Source organism: Lagopus muta, chromosome 10 (genome assembly GCF_023343835.1).
Source record: "Lagopus muta isolate bLagMut1 chromosome 10, bLagMut1 primary, whole genome shotgun sequence".
In the NCBI taxonomy this organism is placed as follows: Eukaryota; Metazoa; Chordata; class Aves; order Galliformes; family Phasianidae; genus Lagopus; species Lagopus muta.
In genome coordinates, this window is record NC_064442.1 from 4,549,993 (window position 1) to 4,566,119 (window position 16,127).

Below are 16,127 nucleotides of genomic sequence, written 5' to 3' on the forward strand. Positions count from 1 at the left end.
ATGGGAAGGGAGAGGGAAAAAAAGAGAAGGGGGGAAAATAAAGTTTTAATGACATGTATGACATATTAAATTAGGCAGTTTTACAATTGGGTTTGAATGTGATGCTAACTGATTACAACTGTGTTATCAAAAGGGTGATAAGATTTATAACTCCGTGAGCACAAGCCTCTCCTCTTAATGACAATAGATGTTCAATAGCAGAAATCTGGTTTCTATTTCCCAAGAAGAGACGCTGTGTGTCTCCGTTGCCCCTTTATTACCGCAGGACTCAAGATCCTCTCTCCAACAGCTTGGCACTTGGAAACCCACAGGCCGGGAATACCTTTATGGTCCCTATTAACTACTGGGTTATTTACACTTTCGCTGGTGCTTCTCACTCAATACCCGTATCACATCCGACGGATAACACAGCCCCGCTCCGGCCCTTTCGCTGCGTGGTTGGGGTTTGCAGTTCGCGTTTCTTTGCTTTACAACATTATGGGGGGAGGTGGAAGGGGGGGGAATAAAAAAAAAAGAAAAAAAAGCAGCGCTCTGTCCCTCACACCCTTCTCCTCCCCAGCTCCCTAAACCAACACATTAAGCAAACTTTAAAAACTGGGTTCCTATTACAAAGCAGCGCCCAGGACTAACTGCTTTAAAATTACTGCATAATTAGATTTAGTTGAATTTCACCATTAATTAGGCAGCCGCACTGCGGGGAGCCTTTGAAATCTGAGAAAATGGGAAAAATCATCTGAAGCACGTTTTTTAAACCCGACTTCAATAAATCCTGACAAGGCCCGCATTGCTCCGTGTATCTCTTTCCACCCTACAAAGCAAAGCGGAGCGAGCGCGATCCCCGGGACCCACGAAAGTTTTAATTAAAATAAAAAGAACCCCCCAGCCGGCTTCCCACCGCCGGAGCGCCTCGCAGCGGCCCGGTCCTCCCCCTCTCCGCACCCCCCGGCCTCCCACCCCTTTATTTTGGCGCATCTGCCGGTGCTCCCCGAACCCACGGCGGGTCCGACCCCGGTGGGTCGCGCTCTCGCGGGGGAGTCGCTTCCCCGGTTCGCCGCCGCGCTCAGCGAGCGGCGCGGCTCCGCGGGGCTCCGCGCCCTCCGCGCCCTCCGCTCCGCCACCCGCGGCCGCCCCCGCTCAGCTCTCGGGCCCCCCGCGCTGCCGCTGGAAGCGGCGGATCCGCGCGGCGCGCAAACCGAGGCCGGGGCCGCCATGTTGTGGGTTGCGGCACATCGCAATGCCCGGCGCGGGGCTTTTCCCACGCGCTTCCCACCGCGGCTTTTCCCTCCCCGTCGCGCGGAGCGAGGGTTCTCCCTCCCCCCCTCCCCTCTCCAACCCCCCGGGTGGGAGCCCGGCGGGGCCGCGAAGCTGCGCCCGGCCCCGGCAGCCCCACGGGCGGGCCGGCACCGCCCGCCAGGCGCCTCCTCTCGCCCCAGCCCTCCGCTTTTGTCTGAACTTGGGAGAGCCGCCTCCCCTCCGCGCCCCCTCCGCGCCCGCGCAGCCGCCTCCCCCCCCACCTCCCCACCGGCGGGGCCGGGGAAGCTTCGGGCGAGCGGCGGCGCGGAGGAAGAGGAGGAGGAGGAAGAGGAGGAGGAGGGGAGGCGAAGCCCTGCGCCCGAGCTGCGCTCTGCAGCTCTCGTTCCGGGTCGCCTTCGGGTCTCTCCCCGCCAGTCCCCGCGCCCGTGGTGGGGAAAGAATCGAGATTTAAAAACCCAAACAAAAACAGAAAAAAGAATTTAAAAAAAAAAAAAAAAAGAGAAAAGAGAAAAAAAGAAAAGAGGGAGGGCTTGGGGGGGGACGGCAAGGGAAGAAAAAAATAGACTTAAAGGGAAAGAGTCGCCATGTTTAGCAGCTTTTTTTTTTTTTTTTTTCTTCCCTCTTTAAAAAAAGATCTCCTCAATTCCACATAGAACAAGCTCCTCGATCCCAACCCTCCTCTTTTGTCCAATTCAATCTTTGGATAGATCTTTTGTTCTAACTCAGCATGAAAAGAAAAACTTTCTTTAAATGCTATAAACTTAAAACTAACTGCAGTCCCTAAACAAATCCCGCTCGGAGCAGAGCAGACCCGTCTAGGTCTGCATATCCACGGGGCTCGTGCGTGCGGGTGTGCGTGCGGGTGTGCTCTGATTGAACCCTGGTGCTTTTCTGTTTACTATTATTCTCAGCGAACCAAAGCTTGCTGCGAGGAACTTATAAATACAGAGAGAGCTTACAGGCTTTACGACATAAAAAGCGGAGAATGTTTTGGATTTGAAAATCATAAATTATAATTTAATGCCAATAACAATTTACAACAAATGGTTGTTTACAATAAACTAACACAAAACAAACAAGTCAAGATCCTGTGTTCTTAGTAAGCATAAAAACTTCACACACACACACTCACATGGATAGCACTTGCAATAGAAAAAGCTAAATCTAGAGGTCAGCAATCCCCTGCAATAATAGTATATTTATATATTTATAGATATTTATATATTTATAGGAAAGGAGCCATGATTCAGATGGAGAGCCCCGCTCGGCTCACAGCCCTGCGCCCTCGGCCCCAGCAGCCACAGCCCGGGCTGGAATCCACTTTACGGAACGAGCCCCGTGCGAGACCACAGCACTGTGTGACAACGCGTGGCAAAGGGGAGAAGGGGACAAATCCTCAGCCGGGAACAAAATTGCGAGCTTTCGCATCCAGAGCATCCGCCACAGAGCAACGGGAGGGCGGCCGGGGGGTGGGTGGATGGATGGATGGATGGATGGATGGATGGATGGATGGATGGATGGATGGATGGAATGGATGGATGGATGGATGGGTTGGGGGGGGGGGGGGGGAGGAAGGGGGAGAGAGAGGAGAAAATAAAAATGACCCGCAGACGCACAAAACCAAAGAGCAAAGCCCTTCCTTCCGAACCACCTCGCGTCGCCCCGAGCGCTCGGCTCTGCGGGAGGCCCTGCGGGACGGGGCTGCGTGGCCGGCCGCGCGTGGCCGTGTGCGGGGAGCGGGGAGCGACCCGTGGGAGCGTCCGTACAGCCCGAGGGAAAAAGCGTGAGGACCGATCCGCTGGAGGGGATATATACATGAAAAACCGACTCCTCGGTGCTAGAAGCTACAGCCACTCCAATTGAAGACCTCTCAATGACAACGATAGATGGCAACTACAGAGCGTTGTAAAAAAATCACACGTACTTCAAGAAAACTCATTGCAAACAACTGACCTATATTTACAATACTGCTATTACCTTGCTTGAATGATCTTGTGCGCCTATGTCAGACATTTACAAAAGATTTTCGCCCCATTCTGATCATAAAATAGATACTGATCTCCAGATTTCTAATACTTCACAACAATACCTTTCCTACGCAGGCACTTCAGGGTGACAAAAATAAGGGCCTTTTTTTTTTTTTTTTTCTTTTTTTTTTTCTCTTTTTTTTTTTTTTTCCTTCCAGAAAATCCATTTTGAATTACCAGGAGGATTTGACGAATGGGGGGTTGCTGGTTCACCGTTTCAGCACCGGTGCTCCCTCAAACCACAGATCAACCACCAACTTCAGTCCTCCGCCCCCAGCCCGGAATTAAACAGGTAAATACACTACAATACATCTGCTACAAACTTACTGTGACAAGTAAACAAACCAATCGCCTATGGGCCTAAAGGACTGCAAACTATAGAGAAGTAATGCGGTTTCTGAAAGACATTTATGACAGCCAAACAGGTTTCAGATATCAAATAATATTTTAATTTCTGAATACTTTCAATTTTCCTTGGAATATAACACACAAAGACTCGACCAAACAGTTCAGTTATTATAACTTTTACAGTATACAGAAATGTTGCACTTAAAAAACGAAACAAAAAAATAAAACAAAAAATAAAACAAAAAAAAAACCTTCAGTTTTTTTTTTTTTTTTAAACACAAAACTGTAAACTCTAAGATACTGAATCAATCACGTTATCTATAAGTGCCAACAGTGTTATTTTGTCATGCTGATTTCAATGGTATTTTTTTTTTTTAAAAAGGGAAAATATCAACAATTATTATAATACAAAGGGCTTGCAAATATACAAACAGATAGAGGAGTTTAATAACAATTCATGATGAACTATGTGGAACCCAATTCGAATTACAAAAGTTCACTTCGCTTGTTTGCTTGCTTTTAAATCAAAACCGTGGTGTGTCTTGGACACAGTTCCTTCTACCTAGAATATAATCCCCACAGTTCATTTTCTGTCCGAAATATCAAAAAACCGAGATTTGGGGGGAGCTGTATGACACGTGTGGTTCATTCGGGTCTATATAATTATAGCTCTCTCAGCTTCAAGCTTAGATTTTGGGTCACCACCTTAAGTGCGCTTCCATCACCGTGATGTTGAGTTTGTGTTTCTCTCTCTCTCTCTCTCTCTCTCTCTTTTCCTTTCTTCCTATACGATACGTTCCTGGACTCAGTTTTAATTCTTTCAGAACATATATTTTAAGGATACACAGGTTTTTTTTTTTTTTTTTCTTTTTTTTTTCTTTTTTTCTTTTTTTTTTTTTTTTTTAAAGAAGCCAAGATTATATCAAAAATTATTATAGAACCACAGAATAAACTGGTTTGAAACCAGAAAAATACAAAAAAGAACAGCTATAGGTACATAGACACATAGGACAATTAATAATTTGGAAAAAAAAAGACTTCCTTCCGTTCTGCTCATTTTCTCCAAATTTCCTTTAAATGCACTTTAAGCGAGAATTGTTTAAAAAGTTGACCCCCCAAAAAAGAAAAGGAACAAAAAAAAAAAAAAAAAAAAAAAGAAGAAAAAAGGAAAAAAGAAAAAGCCCACCGCCATCTCCTTCCTTCTGCTTTCTCTCTCTTTTTTTTTCCTTTCTTTCTTTTTTCTCTCTTTTTTTTTTTTTTAATTTTTTTTTTCTTCTTTTTTTTAAAGTTTTGTACAAAAAACGATAAGTAGCAACTTGGATTTTCGGAGCGACACGGGAGTTTGTAATGCATTCTGTAAAAGTTCACGTGACAGTCCCTCTCCCTCTCCCTCTCTCTCTCTCTCTTTTTTTTTTTTTTTAATTCACAGTCCATTAATTATTTTTTTTTTTTCCTGTCTTCACTTTGCAAACTTTGTAACATCCTTTTACGTCCTCTCTTAGCAGAAGGAAATTTAAGAAACAACCAGAACCCAAATGTCATTTGCTTTCCTTTCACTCTCATCTCCCTTCTCAATTGTTATTTGATTTTTATTTTTATTTTCTCTCTCTCTCTCTCTCTCTCGAATATTTTATTGAATGGACATGTAAGGCCAGTTAAAACTGCTGCCAGACAGTAACATATCCCTGATTAGGGTTTCTATGGGGGTTTTACCTACCAAACGGACGAAAAACAATTGCTCTATGACAGAAGAGGAGACAGTGCGAAGGGAGGGGAGACGTAGTAATAGCTTCCCGAATCGTGTTGGCTGGTTGGGATACTGGCTCCTAACATACTCTTCCAAAGCACACTGTGACTTCTCCTGTAAACTTTCAACATGGGCTACATCAGAGAGACCACAGGCATCTAGAAGAAAGTGTATAAAAAAAATTAAAAAAAAAAAAAAAAGAAAGAAAAAAAAAAAGAAAGAAAAAAAAAAGAAAAGAAAAAAAGAAAACAATCATCAGATTAAAAAGTTTTCTTTTTTGATTTATTATTTTTTTTTTTTCAATCTCTAGAAAGAAGCGCGGATCGAGCGCCATCACCTCGCCCCCCAGGAGTCTCCGTGGGCATCACCCATAGGGCCAATCTCTGTCCTTTTCCACACCTCTCCCTCCTGGGGGGGGGCTGCCCGGGTCCCCCCACCTCTGGTGTGCGGGGAAAGGCCGGGGCGGGGCGGGGGGCGAGGGGAGGGGGGGCAGCTCCATCTCCCCCACTTGGAAAAGAAGCGTGGGGAGCCTGAGCGTGCGATGGGAAGGCGTGCTGATGGCAGTGATGGAAATCATCATCAGAAGGCTAAAAAACCGGCCCAGCCGCAGAGAATGGCGCCCCGGATCCAGCAACAGATTCTCCCCCAGAGAAGACAACGCGTTTTTCTTCAGTCTTTGAAACTGATTTAAGTGGCCCTTTAAAACTGATCTTGTCAGTTTAGCCTATTCAGAGGCAGCCATGCAAACTGTGATCTCTCTGTTCATTTGAGCTGTTTCTTTTCCCCCCTCTTTTCTCTTTCTTTCTTCCCCCCCCTCGTCTCCCCCCCTCTTTTTTTTTTTTTTTTTTTTTTTTTTTTTTTTTTTTTTTTTTTTTTTTTCCCCCTTTTTTCCTCTTCTTCTTCTTTTTAAACCTAAAGGCCCTTACAAGAAGAAAACTCCCTGATAGGGTCTGGACATTTTTTTTTTTCCTGATACGCTAAAATACAATAACTTCCCTTTAAATCAGAGACGTCTGTGCTGAAAGAGCACAGGTTGTGACCTGACCTCCCTGTGGCTTTCCTAGGCACAGGGCTAACACATGCATATTCTGCGAGTCATTAGAACCCAGTTGTTGTGTTTTTCTTTTTTTTTTTTTTTTTTTCCTTTTTTTTCCCCCCCTTTTTCTTTCTCTCCGTGTGTGTAAAAAAAAAAAGAAGGAAAAAAAAAAAAAAAAAAAGAAAAAAAGAGAAGCAGGAGCAAATCGAGTGTGTGTGCATCCCTGTGCATCTGCTTTCCATCAGTGCTGTTATTGGGGAGCTGTGTGCGGAGCCCTCCTTGTGCACTGGGCTATCTCCCCAGCATCGAGATAAGAAGGAGCGTTTATCTCGTTGGGAGGCAATTTACACGCCAGGCCTCACATTTGGAAAATAGCAATAAATTAAACAGTTACGACAGGATCGGACGATTGTTTTCTCAGAAGGCTAAAAATAATAATCATCATCATAATCAAGTGATTTGGGGAGAAAGGAGAGGTTTCGGCTCCGCTCCTCGGGGCTGCCGCAGCCCAGTGGAGGTGTGGGGGATCCGTGGGGCGTCCCCACGTGTGCCTGGACCCCAAACAGAGCCCCAGGGGCAGCAGCCCCACGCGGGACCCCCCCAATGGGTGCTCGTGGGTCACCCCAGGACCTCAGCGTGGCTGGTTGAAGGGGAAGGGGGGGAAGTTGGGAGGAGAAGGCTTTTTTTTTTTTAATGTGTAAAGCAATAATATATAAAAGGAAGTTTAGGTCACGACCCAGAACCTGGACAAAGTCCAGAAAATGACTTCGTTCCCCAGACCCCCTTTAAGACAACAAGGAGCGGATTGTGAGCCCTCCTTTTCCCACATAAACTACATTTTTTTTTCCTGTTTCCTGATATCAGGCTTTAAAAAACTCCGATGAGTAATTATTTTACAGGTCCTGCTTCCATTCATATGTTTATCGCGTGGCCACTTTCCCAAGCTTCCCAATGAGCTACAGAAGAAATCTAGGGATTTTTAAACTCCATCCCCAAACTTGCAGGGCTGCAGCCTTCAAGTTAGCCATCTGAGATCACATATTGCGCAAATTAGCGAGCAGATTTAAAAATAATAATAATAATAATAATAATAAAAATATTTAGCCTCCAGAGTTAATATCAGGCTTATTAGTCACCCAAGTTAAACTCTAGTGCAAGCTAATTAGATTTCACAACGCACTCAATTATTGCTTTATAACTCATGCACTATTTCTAGGCAGCAAAAGTTGACACATATTTTTCCCCCCTTCGCTTTGATGATCCCAGCAGCGCCCCGAGCTGCGCTCCTCGCCTCGTGCCACCCCGGAACTGCTCGGCAAAGCGCAGCTCCTGCCCTCTGCTCTGACTTTTTCCTGCTGTCCCCGACTGCTTATGGTAATGATCCCTCCGCACCCTCTCCTCGCTCTGCACTCTGCAGCTCCTGCTGGGTACAAATGCAAACTTTTCCCCTTAGCTCCAATGACACAGAACTGCTCGCTGCCACGTTCTGTTTCAATCAGAGACAGCTCTTTGGGAAGTTGATTTATTTTATTTTATGGGATGGCAGGGAACATATTTTAAACTGAGCTTTGCGCATTTAAGTTTTTATATTTTTCTTTCATTCAATTTTTAATCCTGCAGGGCTTTCCCCCCCCTCTCCCCGCCCCCCCTTCCTGGCTGCCCATAAAATGATACTCTTTTTAAAGTGGTTTCACTGATAGGACGCCTTGTATTTAACAACATCAAACAGATTTTTGCTGCTGTTCGGATGCGTGTCATTAAATGCAACAACCCAGAGCTAGACTGTTAAATAAAATATTATTTTCAATGGGAAAAGCGCAGTCTCTTGTGGCGAATGGGTGCCTCCCCCCGAGTCCCCTCTTCCCCCTTCCCCAGCCTGACGCAGCAAGGCTCGGGGTGCGCTTCCCCGTCTATTTCTCATCGTTGCGATGGGTTATTTCCCCCCGCAGCCCACGCTGGGGGGCTGCTGAGAGCCGAGGCCCCGCGGGTAGCCCCCCAGCCCCACTCCTGGCAGGGCAGCGGGGCTGGCGAAGGCAGCAACACTTTGCAAAGAGCAAACACCTCTCGGAGGGGCAGGGGGGAGGAAGGGGAGAGCAAAGAAACGCTGCCTACCTGAGGTGAAGAGGACTATGGCCTTTAAACAGCTATATTCTGCGGAGTCGACATGCAACGCTTTCAGTTTTTCTACTTGCTCTTGGAAGATTCGTATGTGGTCCATAAAGGCGACCACTCGGTCAGCAGACATTGGCGAAGCGTGGAGGCCGGCGGCTGCCAGCAGCGGGGCTACGTGGAGGGGCATGGAGCACTGGGCGGCGTTGAGCACGAACAACTCGCTCCAGGTCAGCCTGAGCAGGGCCACCTGGTCTGTGATCTGCAGGTCTGGGAAGAAGGGGATATTCCTGGCCCACTCCACCGCGCTGAAGAGCATCCGAGCTGCCAGTTCGCAAATGTTCTCGATGCCCATGATGTTGTTGGGTTGCATGCACTGACTGCCAAAGCGGGAGGTGGGGTAGGGCTCTGCTCTCAGAAGAAGGGAGATATATCCGGATAGGTAGGAATGGCAGTTGAGAGGGTCCCCGTTTGTCAAGGCGAACTGACCGTGAGTTGGCTGTGTGGGTGGCATTCTGCCCCTCTGGACCGCTGCAGTGAATAAAGAAGAAACTACAGCTATTAATATCTGAATTGCTCCGAGCGCCGCCAGCCCCGAGCCCGCTCCGTGCGGCCGTGCCACGGCCCGAGCCCAGCGCGTCCCCGGCCCGGCACAGCCTCACCTCCCGCACACGGCAGGACCCAGCGATCCCCCCCCTCTTCCAGCCCTCCTACGGCCACGCTTTGTGTTTTCCTTCATTCCGACCAAAGCAGCTTTATCGATTTGGGGCTGGGGGAGAGGGCCGGGCAGGGGGCAGAGGGCACCGACACTTCGCAACCCCCGAAAAGAAAAAAGAAAAAAAAAAAAAAAAAAGAAAAGCGAGGAGCGAGCAGCCCCAGCATCACCTCCCCCCCAGGGCCGGGCTTTATCCGGCGGCACCTTCCCGGGGAAGCGGGCCTGTGGCGTTTTGTTCAGACACTGACACGGAGAGAGGAAAAAAGGAGAGAGAAAAAGGGGCCGGGGGACAGGAGGACGGCGGGGAGGGGACGGCGGACACCGCGCTCGGGCTCTGCTCGCTGCCGGCCGCGCTCCGAGCCCGGTTTCCCCCGCAGGAACACAAAGAGGAGCCCGGCAAGTCCCGAGCCCCCTCACCCTTAACCTACATAGCAGCGTCCAGACGCGCTGCGGGGCCGCGGGCTCACATTTCCCGGCTAATTTTATATCACAAAGCCCCCATCGCCCCTCGCTTCCTTCTGGGTGCTGCTTCACCCCCGTGGGAAGGACGGGGAGAAGGGAGGAAGGAGAAAAGTGGGGTCAGAGCGAGGGGAGAGGCAGGCACACGGCGATACACACACACACACACACATACACACGGAGGGAGGGAGGGATGTGTCTATGTGTTTTTAGAGGAGGGAAAATCCGGTCGGGAATCCACAGTGGAGTGCTGTAGAGCCCTCGGGAGGGTGAGTTCCATTGTAACCGTAATTCGAACCGCCTGGGTTAAGCCGCGGGCCGGGGGCTGAATGCGAACGGGGAGCCCCGAGCATGCAGGGGGGGAACGCGGGGACAGCGAGCGTCCGGCGGAGCCATCGGCTCCGGAGTGGAAATCCGTCCCCGAGCAGCCGCCCCCCGGCACACGGCGACGGCCGCGGTGGGTTCCGGGGCAGCATGCGGGAGCCCCCTCCTCCCCTCCCACGGTTCTTTCTTTCAAGAAGAGAAAGTTTATTTGGGGAGGGGGGGAGGGTTCTGGTGGGGTTGAGGTTGGGGGGAGGGGGGGGAAGAGGTGAGAGGGGGGAAGGGAGGTTAACAATAAAAGCATAATCGTCATAATTCAAAATAATCAGAATAATAATAATAAAAGCAAACCTAAAAGGCAGCGGGTGAGGAAAAAAATAAAATTGCAAAACAAATGAAATCCCAATACCTTCCCGTCTCATGCCAACTTTGAGACATTTTTTGAGGCGGCAGTACTGACACTGATTGCGGTGGTGCTGGTCAATGGGACAGTTCCTGTTGGCACGACAAGTGTAGCTGAGATTCCTCCTTACACTCCGCTTGAAGAAACTCTTGCAACCCTCGCAGGTAAACTGGCCGTAGTGTTTGCCACTAGACTTGTCCCCACAAACCACGCACTCAATGTGCTGCTGCTGCTGCTGCTTGTCCCCTTGGCTCTGCTGGCTCGCCGCGTTGCTCTGCGCTGGCGTGCTGGGGGGGCCGCCGGGCCCCGGGGTCTGCGGGGTGTGCGGGGTCCCGGCCGGGGGGCCCTGCACCGGCGGGGCGGGCGCTGGCTGCGTTCCCTGAGCTCCGGGCACATCGTCCTGGGGGTCTCGCCACGCACCGACTACCATTGCCATATCTATTGGACACCGTTGCCAAACTTCCTGTTCCCCCTTTATTTTCAAAGTTTGTTTGCTTTGCTCTGCAGCTCAGCTTTGCAGCAGTTTGCTTTTTTTCTCCTCCTCCTTTCTTTCTCTTTCCCTCTCTCTCCCTTTTGTTGCTTTAAAAAAAAAAAAAAAAAGATAAAAAAAAAAAAAAGATATATCTTTAAAATTTTTATTTTTTTTCTCCTTTCTCCGAAGCTCCCCGGCGCCGAGCACGGGGAAGAGCGAAGGGAGAAAGGGAGGGGGGGGAGAGGGAGAGAGAAAGAGAGAGAGGAAAAAAAAAAAAAAAAAAAAAAAATCCCTTCGCCGCTGTGCCCGCTGCTCTCAGCGCCGATCCGCAGCGGAGTTGCCGGCGGAGAGGCGGGTGGTGCCGGGGGGCCAGCTCCAGGGCAGCTCGCCGTCAGCCATTCAGGAAAGCCATCAAGGCGCGGACGAACAGCCGGGGAACGCCGCGGCCGCGGGCGGCGCGGGGCGGCGGGCGGCGGGGCTGCTGGGGGCCGCTCTCGCCGCGAGTCCTGCGCGCCGCAGCCACATCCACCGCCGCGCTCCGCTTTGTGTGTGCGGGCGGCTTTTTTTTTTTTTTTTTTTCTTTCCTCCTCTCTCCGCGCTCCGTCTCTCCTCCTCCCTCCTCCTCCTCCTCCGCCGGCTTTAATTCTTCCTCTCTTTAATTCTTCCTCGCGCCGCGCTCGCTGCTTTCTCTCTGTCTCTCTCTCTCTTTTTATTATTATTATATATTTTTTTTGCCTTTTTTTTTTTTTTTTTTTTAAAGGGGGGGCCGCTTTATTAATTCTCCCCGCTCGCCGCTCGCCGCTCGCTCCTCGCTGCCGCCGCCCGGGCTCCGCCGCGCCGCTGCTGCCTTATGCTGCTTGTGCCGCCTCGCAAGTGGGCTCTCGCCTCCGCGCCGCCGGTGCTCACGGCGCGGGCGGGGGGGGGGGGGGGGAAGGAGGGAAAGGGGGGCGGCGGGGCGGGAGGGGGGGGGGGGAGGGAAGGAGTCAACTCGCCAGCCGGGCGGGATGATAAAAGAGGGGAGCGGGAGGAGGAGGAGGAGAGGGAAGGATCACGGCGCGGCGCGCAGCATCGCGCCTCAGCCCGAGGGAGGGGGGAGAGGGAGAGGGAGGGGAGCGCGGGCCCTTCCCCCAGCGCGCCCCCCCCCGGCGGGAGGAGGAGGGAGAGAGGGGAGAGGGAGGGGCGCGGGGGCGCGGCCGGGTGGTGTGCGCGCTCCCCGCCGGCCGCTCGCCCCGCTGGCGGGAGAGTGAACTTTGACACGACTGCTGCAACTTAGCGCACGTCGCCATGGCGACCGCGCGGCCTTATAAGGCGAGCCGGCGGCGTTTGACTGGGCGAAAGCTCCGCGCGCGCCCGCCCCCGTCGGTCCTCATTGGGCCGCGCGCGACGCCCTCTGTGCGCGGCCCCTGCCATGGCCGCCGCCGCGCGCCCGCCCGCCCCGCGCGGTCCTAAAGGCCGCCGCCGTGGGGCCGCGCGCGGATCTCGGCCCCGCTCCCGGAGCCCGCGCGGGGCTCACCTGGCGGCGGGCGGCGGCGGAGGGGAAGGCGGAGGGAAAAGCGGAGCGCGGCGACACAGACGCGCGGCGCGGGCCCTCGGGGTCACGGGGGCAGGGCGAGGCCGGGCCGCTCCGTTCCGCGGCACCTGCGGAGCCCTCCGCGCGGCCCCGGCGCGGCGCTCCTCCGTCTCGGCGCCCTAACTTTGTGCTCTTTCTATTTCCCTTTCTTTCCTCGCTCCGCGCGCTACCGCAGCCCTGGGAGCACCGCCGCGGCGGGAGCCATCCCGCACGGAGCGGGGCTTCGGCTCCGTACCACGGTCGACGGACCGAGAGAGGGCACGGGAGCCGCGGTCGCGGCCAGCGGGCGGAGCGCAGCCGGAGCCGAGCCGCCCGCGGGTCACGGCCGCGGCCCCGCGGGGCTCCGCGGGATCCGAAGGGCTCCGCGACCCGCGCTCCGTCCCGGTGCCGCACGCAGGAACGCGGCCGGCAGCCGCAGGTGCTGCGGAGCCGCGGTTTCAGCGGGCACAAAGCCGGGACCCCGCGGGTGGGGGATGCTCTGCGGCTCCGTTACACGGCGCTGCCTGAGCACGACGACCCGTGCCCGAGCTCCGGGGAGGGGAAAGGCGTCCGTCCCCGGTAGAAGGGTGTGAGCGCCTTCTGTGACCCCGAGGACAAGGGCCGAGCTCCGGGCAGGGACGGGGCGCGAGGCGCAGAACGGTCCCACGTTGCTGCTGAGGTTGGATTTCCCGAGGAACAATAATAGTAATAATAATAATAATAAAAATAAAAGCTTCCCTGCCTCCAACCTGACAAAGTAAACAGGATTAATTCGCCATGTGCAAAAACATTAATACCGTCCTCAGCGCGGAAATCGGAAGGGAAAGCGGTTTTCGCAGCACCCACGATATTAACACACGATCGTAGCAATGCAAAGCCACTGATACACGCTCACACACCGCCGTGCCGCCGATTGCTCGAGCATTAATGAAGAATGCCCCGCATTAACTATTTGCTCTTCGAGGGATGGAGCGGTGCAACTCTCCATGAGCACCATCCGCCGCTTTGCCATTTGTTTGCGAGTGGGCTGAAGCAGAGCGGGCGAAGGGAAAAATGAACTGAGGTTCATTTTGCTAAATCCTATTTGAGACCCGAACGCCTCGCGAAGAAGGGGACATTCTCCGCTGTCCTTCTCCGAGCCCCGTCACAATAGAAATGCTCTGTTTAGAAGTAAGGCTCTATTGTTTTTATTCCAAATAAATAAGCGCATCCCTCCTGCCATTTTACTGCAGATGTAAATTTATTGTAATGAGAGGGAGTGGAAGGATTTATTTTGCTAAAATAGAGTTGGGGATAGAGCCGGTGTAAATCTTGGGGTTTTTTAAACAAGGAGGAAGAGAGGGAAGCTGCTTGCCTGGCAGAAAGCTGCCTTGCAGCCCTCTAATTCTTTCTAGATTAAATCGCAATATGAATAGAGCATCGAACAAATACCGAGTTTCGCTCTGAACTCAGTGGAAAGCAGTTACGTCTAACAGAATTCAATGAATTCCTCTTCTCCCTCAATGTAGTATGTGTGTGTTTTTCTCTTCCACCACACTGAAGTTCCATGAATAGGGAAAGTGGCTCCTATTGTGTGCCTCTGAACTTCCAAGTCAATGCAATTTTTAACCACTGGCTTGTGGTACTTTGAAAATCACCAGGGGCTGTCAGAGTTGGGTCCTCTGAAAAATTTACAGTGCTAAATCAGAGCATATGCTGTGAGAGAGGAAAAAAAATTGCTTAAGATTGGAGCAAGTACAGTATCTGGCTGCCCCCTAGTGTAAGTCTCTTATCTGCCTAAAATTCAACTTTAAAAGAAAAGGATCTCTTAAAGGGAAACGACTTTTGGCTCACGTATGCATACGAGAATGAAACTTCTGTACATTTTAATCTGATTAATTCCTAAGGATTTAAAATTAATTGGCTTGGGCACTCCTAGACCGGACTATAAGATTTCTGCATCAGGGTTCCTGCCAGCCCTGTGCCGAATAGGTATTTTTAAGGGATATTGGTCAGGGATGGGGGGTGGGGGGGGAATCCTGTTTTGTGATTTTTTTTTTTTTTTTTTTTTAAACGAGGAACCGTGCCTCGCATGCGGCTGTCAGAGCAAAACACTTTTGCTGCTTAAACTCAGATCTGCGCCTTTTGCCGTAATAAAGCAAGGATAAATAATTGCCATAAAGCCTCCGCCGCGCCGCCAACCACACCTTCGGAGGGTGAGTATATTCCAGCTTCTTTCCATTGTACTTAACCAGGGAAGCGACCGGAGGGGGGAGAGAGACGGGATCTTAACGCTATACCTTCCCCACCTACCTATTTATTTATATTTTTCCCCTTAAATATATCTCTATCCGTATCTATAAGCGTTGCCAGCCGCAGCCCCGGCGCGGTCCGATCGCGGAGCCCCATCCCCGCCCGCAGCCCCAACCCCGGCCCCAGCCCCAGCCCCGGCCGCCGCTTTGGGAATGACTTTGAGGCACTTCGCAGCCTCGGACCTGGGAGCCGATCCCGGTCGTTGGGTTTGCTGGCTTGTTTGTTTGTTTGCTGATTTCTTTATTTAGCTAAAGGACGTGCTAACTGGCGGTGCTGCGATTACACAGCCTCGGGTCTCCCCCCCTCCCCTCTTCCCCTCCTTAGAGCAACCCACGTAACCTTAGAAACGATCGTTTAAGACGCACGTTAGCTAACATTTGCTTTTTTGGATTTTTTGTTTTCCTTAAAAGAGAAACACAAGAATAACAACACATTGCCCGCAAAAAAAAAGTGTCAAAGAAGAAGAAAAAAAACTAGAAGTAAACATACCAAAACCATATTTGCCTTGTTCAAGGTCCCAAATCGCTTGCATCTTCCTTTTTCTACCTCTCCTTTAGTTTGGCAGGTGAAACAAACAAACAACAAAAAAATGATCAGACCGCTGTCTGCCCCCCAGAAAGATGTGCGTTGGGTAATTAAAGAGAAGTCTCCTTCGTGGTGTTTATCTAAAGCGATTGTGCAAACTGATTAAAAAAAAAAAAAAAAAGAAGAAGGAAAAAAAAAAAAAAGTAAAGTTACAGCCTTCAGGGGGAGAAAAAAAAGGAGGCAAGGTGAAGGGAATAGATTTCCCACAACCTAAAGGGAAGTGCTTTCGATGTATTATTAGCGATCAGCCTTGGGAGAGAGGAAAAAAAAATCCTGGACACACTCTAACTTTACACAGACAAGGTTTCAGGGGGGGCTTTGTACATAGCTGCTGAGGAATGTGCGCCTCGCCTTTAAGAAAAAATCCCCAAGCCCAAGGTAGGAGATGGCTTTGAGTGATCCTTGTCTCTCATTTCATTCCTTAGAAGGAAGAGCGTCTCGCTACACCTTGTTTGGAGCTGGAAAGGCGAGACTTAGGGGAAAAAAAAAAAAAATCACAACCCACCCTTCCAATTGGGGAGGAAAAAAAAAAAAGAATAAGAGAGAAATCTCCTAACTTAATGAGTGTGGGGGGAGGATGGATGCGGCCGATTTCAGCCCCCCCTTCCCACCTTCCCCCTCCCCGGCAGGCAGGGGAGAAAAAAAAAAAAAAAAAAAAAAAAAGCCAACCGCAAACAACTACAGGCTGAACTATCAACACATGCACCGAAGGGGAAAAAATATATAGTGTCCTGTGTAGGGTCGGCAGGGAACGCAAGCACACGCTACAGCAAGTTGGGAAAGAATCCGAGCTAATCAGCAATCTCTTTC

General features: G+C 51.0%; 1 protein-coding gene and 1 long non-coding RNA gene across 3 annotated transcripts in view; one reads left to right on the forward strand and one right to left on the reverse strand.

Annotated features, from left to right (window-relative positions):
• Positions 1–3,957: 3,957 nt before the first annotated feature.
• On the reverse strand, positions 3,958–15,828 carry NR2F2 (nuclear receptor subfamily 2 group F member 2). Of its 2 annotated transcripts, none has more exons than XM_048955726.1 (3): positions 15,222–15,828; positions 8,525–9,052; positions 3,958–5,534 (listed from the first exon to the last, which is right to left on the reverse strand). In XM_048955726.1, exons 1-3 carry the CDS (start codon positions 15,262–15,264, stop codon positions 5,260–5,262), a joined length of 846 nt encoding a protein of 281 aa, XP_048811683.1. In that variant the 5' UTR covers positions 15,265–15,828; the 3' UTR covers positions 3,958–5,259. The 2 variants fall into 2 exon arrangements, with proteins under 2 accessions (XP_048811683.1, XP_048811682.1); XM_048955725.1 differs by lacking the exon at positions 15,222–15,828 and adding an exon at positions 10,426–11,776.
• The window catches only part of LOC125697991 (uncharacterized), a 36,591-nt gene continuing 32,877 nt past the window's right edge, over positions 12,414–16,127 (forward strand). Inside the window, exons 1-2 of the long non-coding RNA XR_007379036.1 lie at positions 12,414–14,411; positions 14,498–14,635. This is a non-coding gene — a long non-coding RNA (uncharacterized LOC125697991). The remainder of the gene's footprint in view (positions 14,412–14,497; positions 14,636–16,127) is intronic.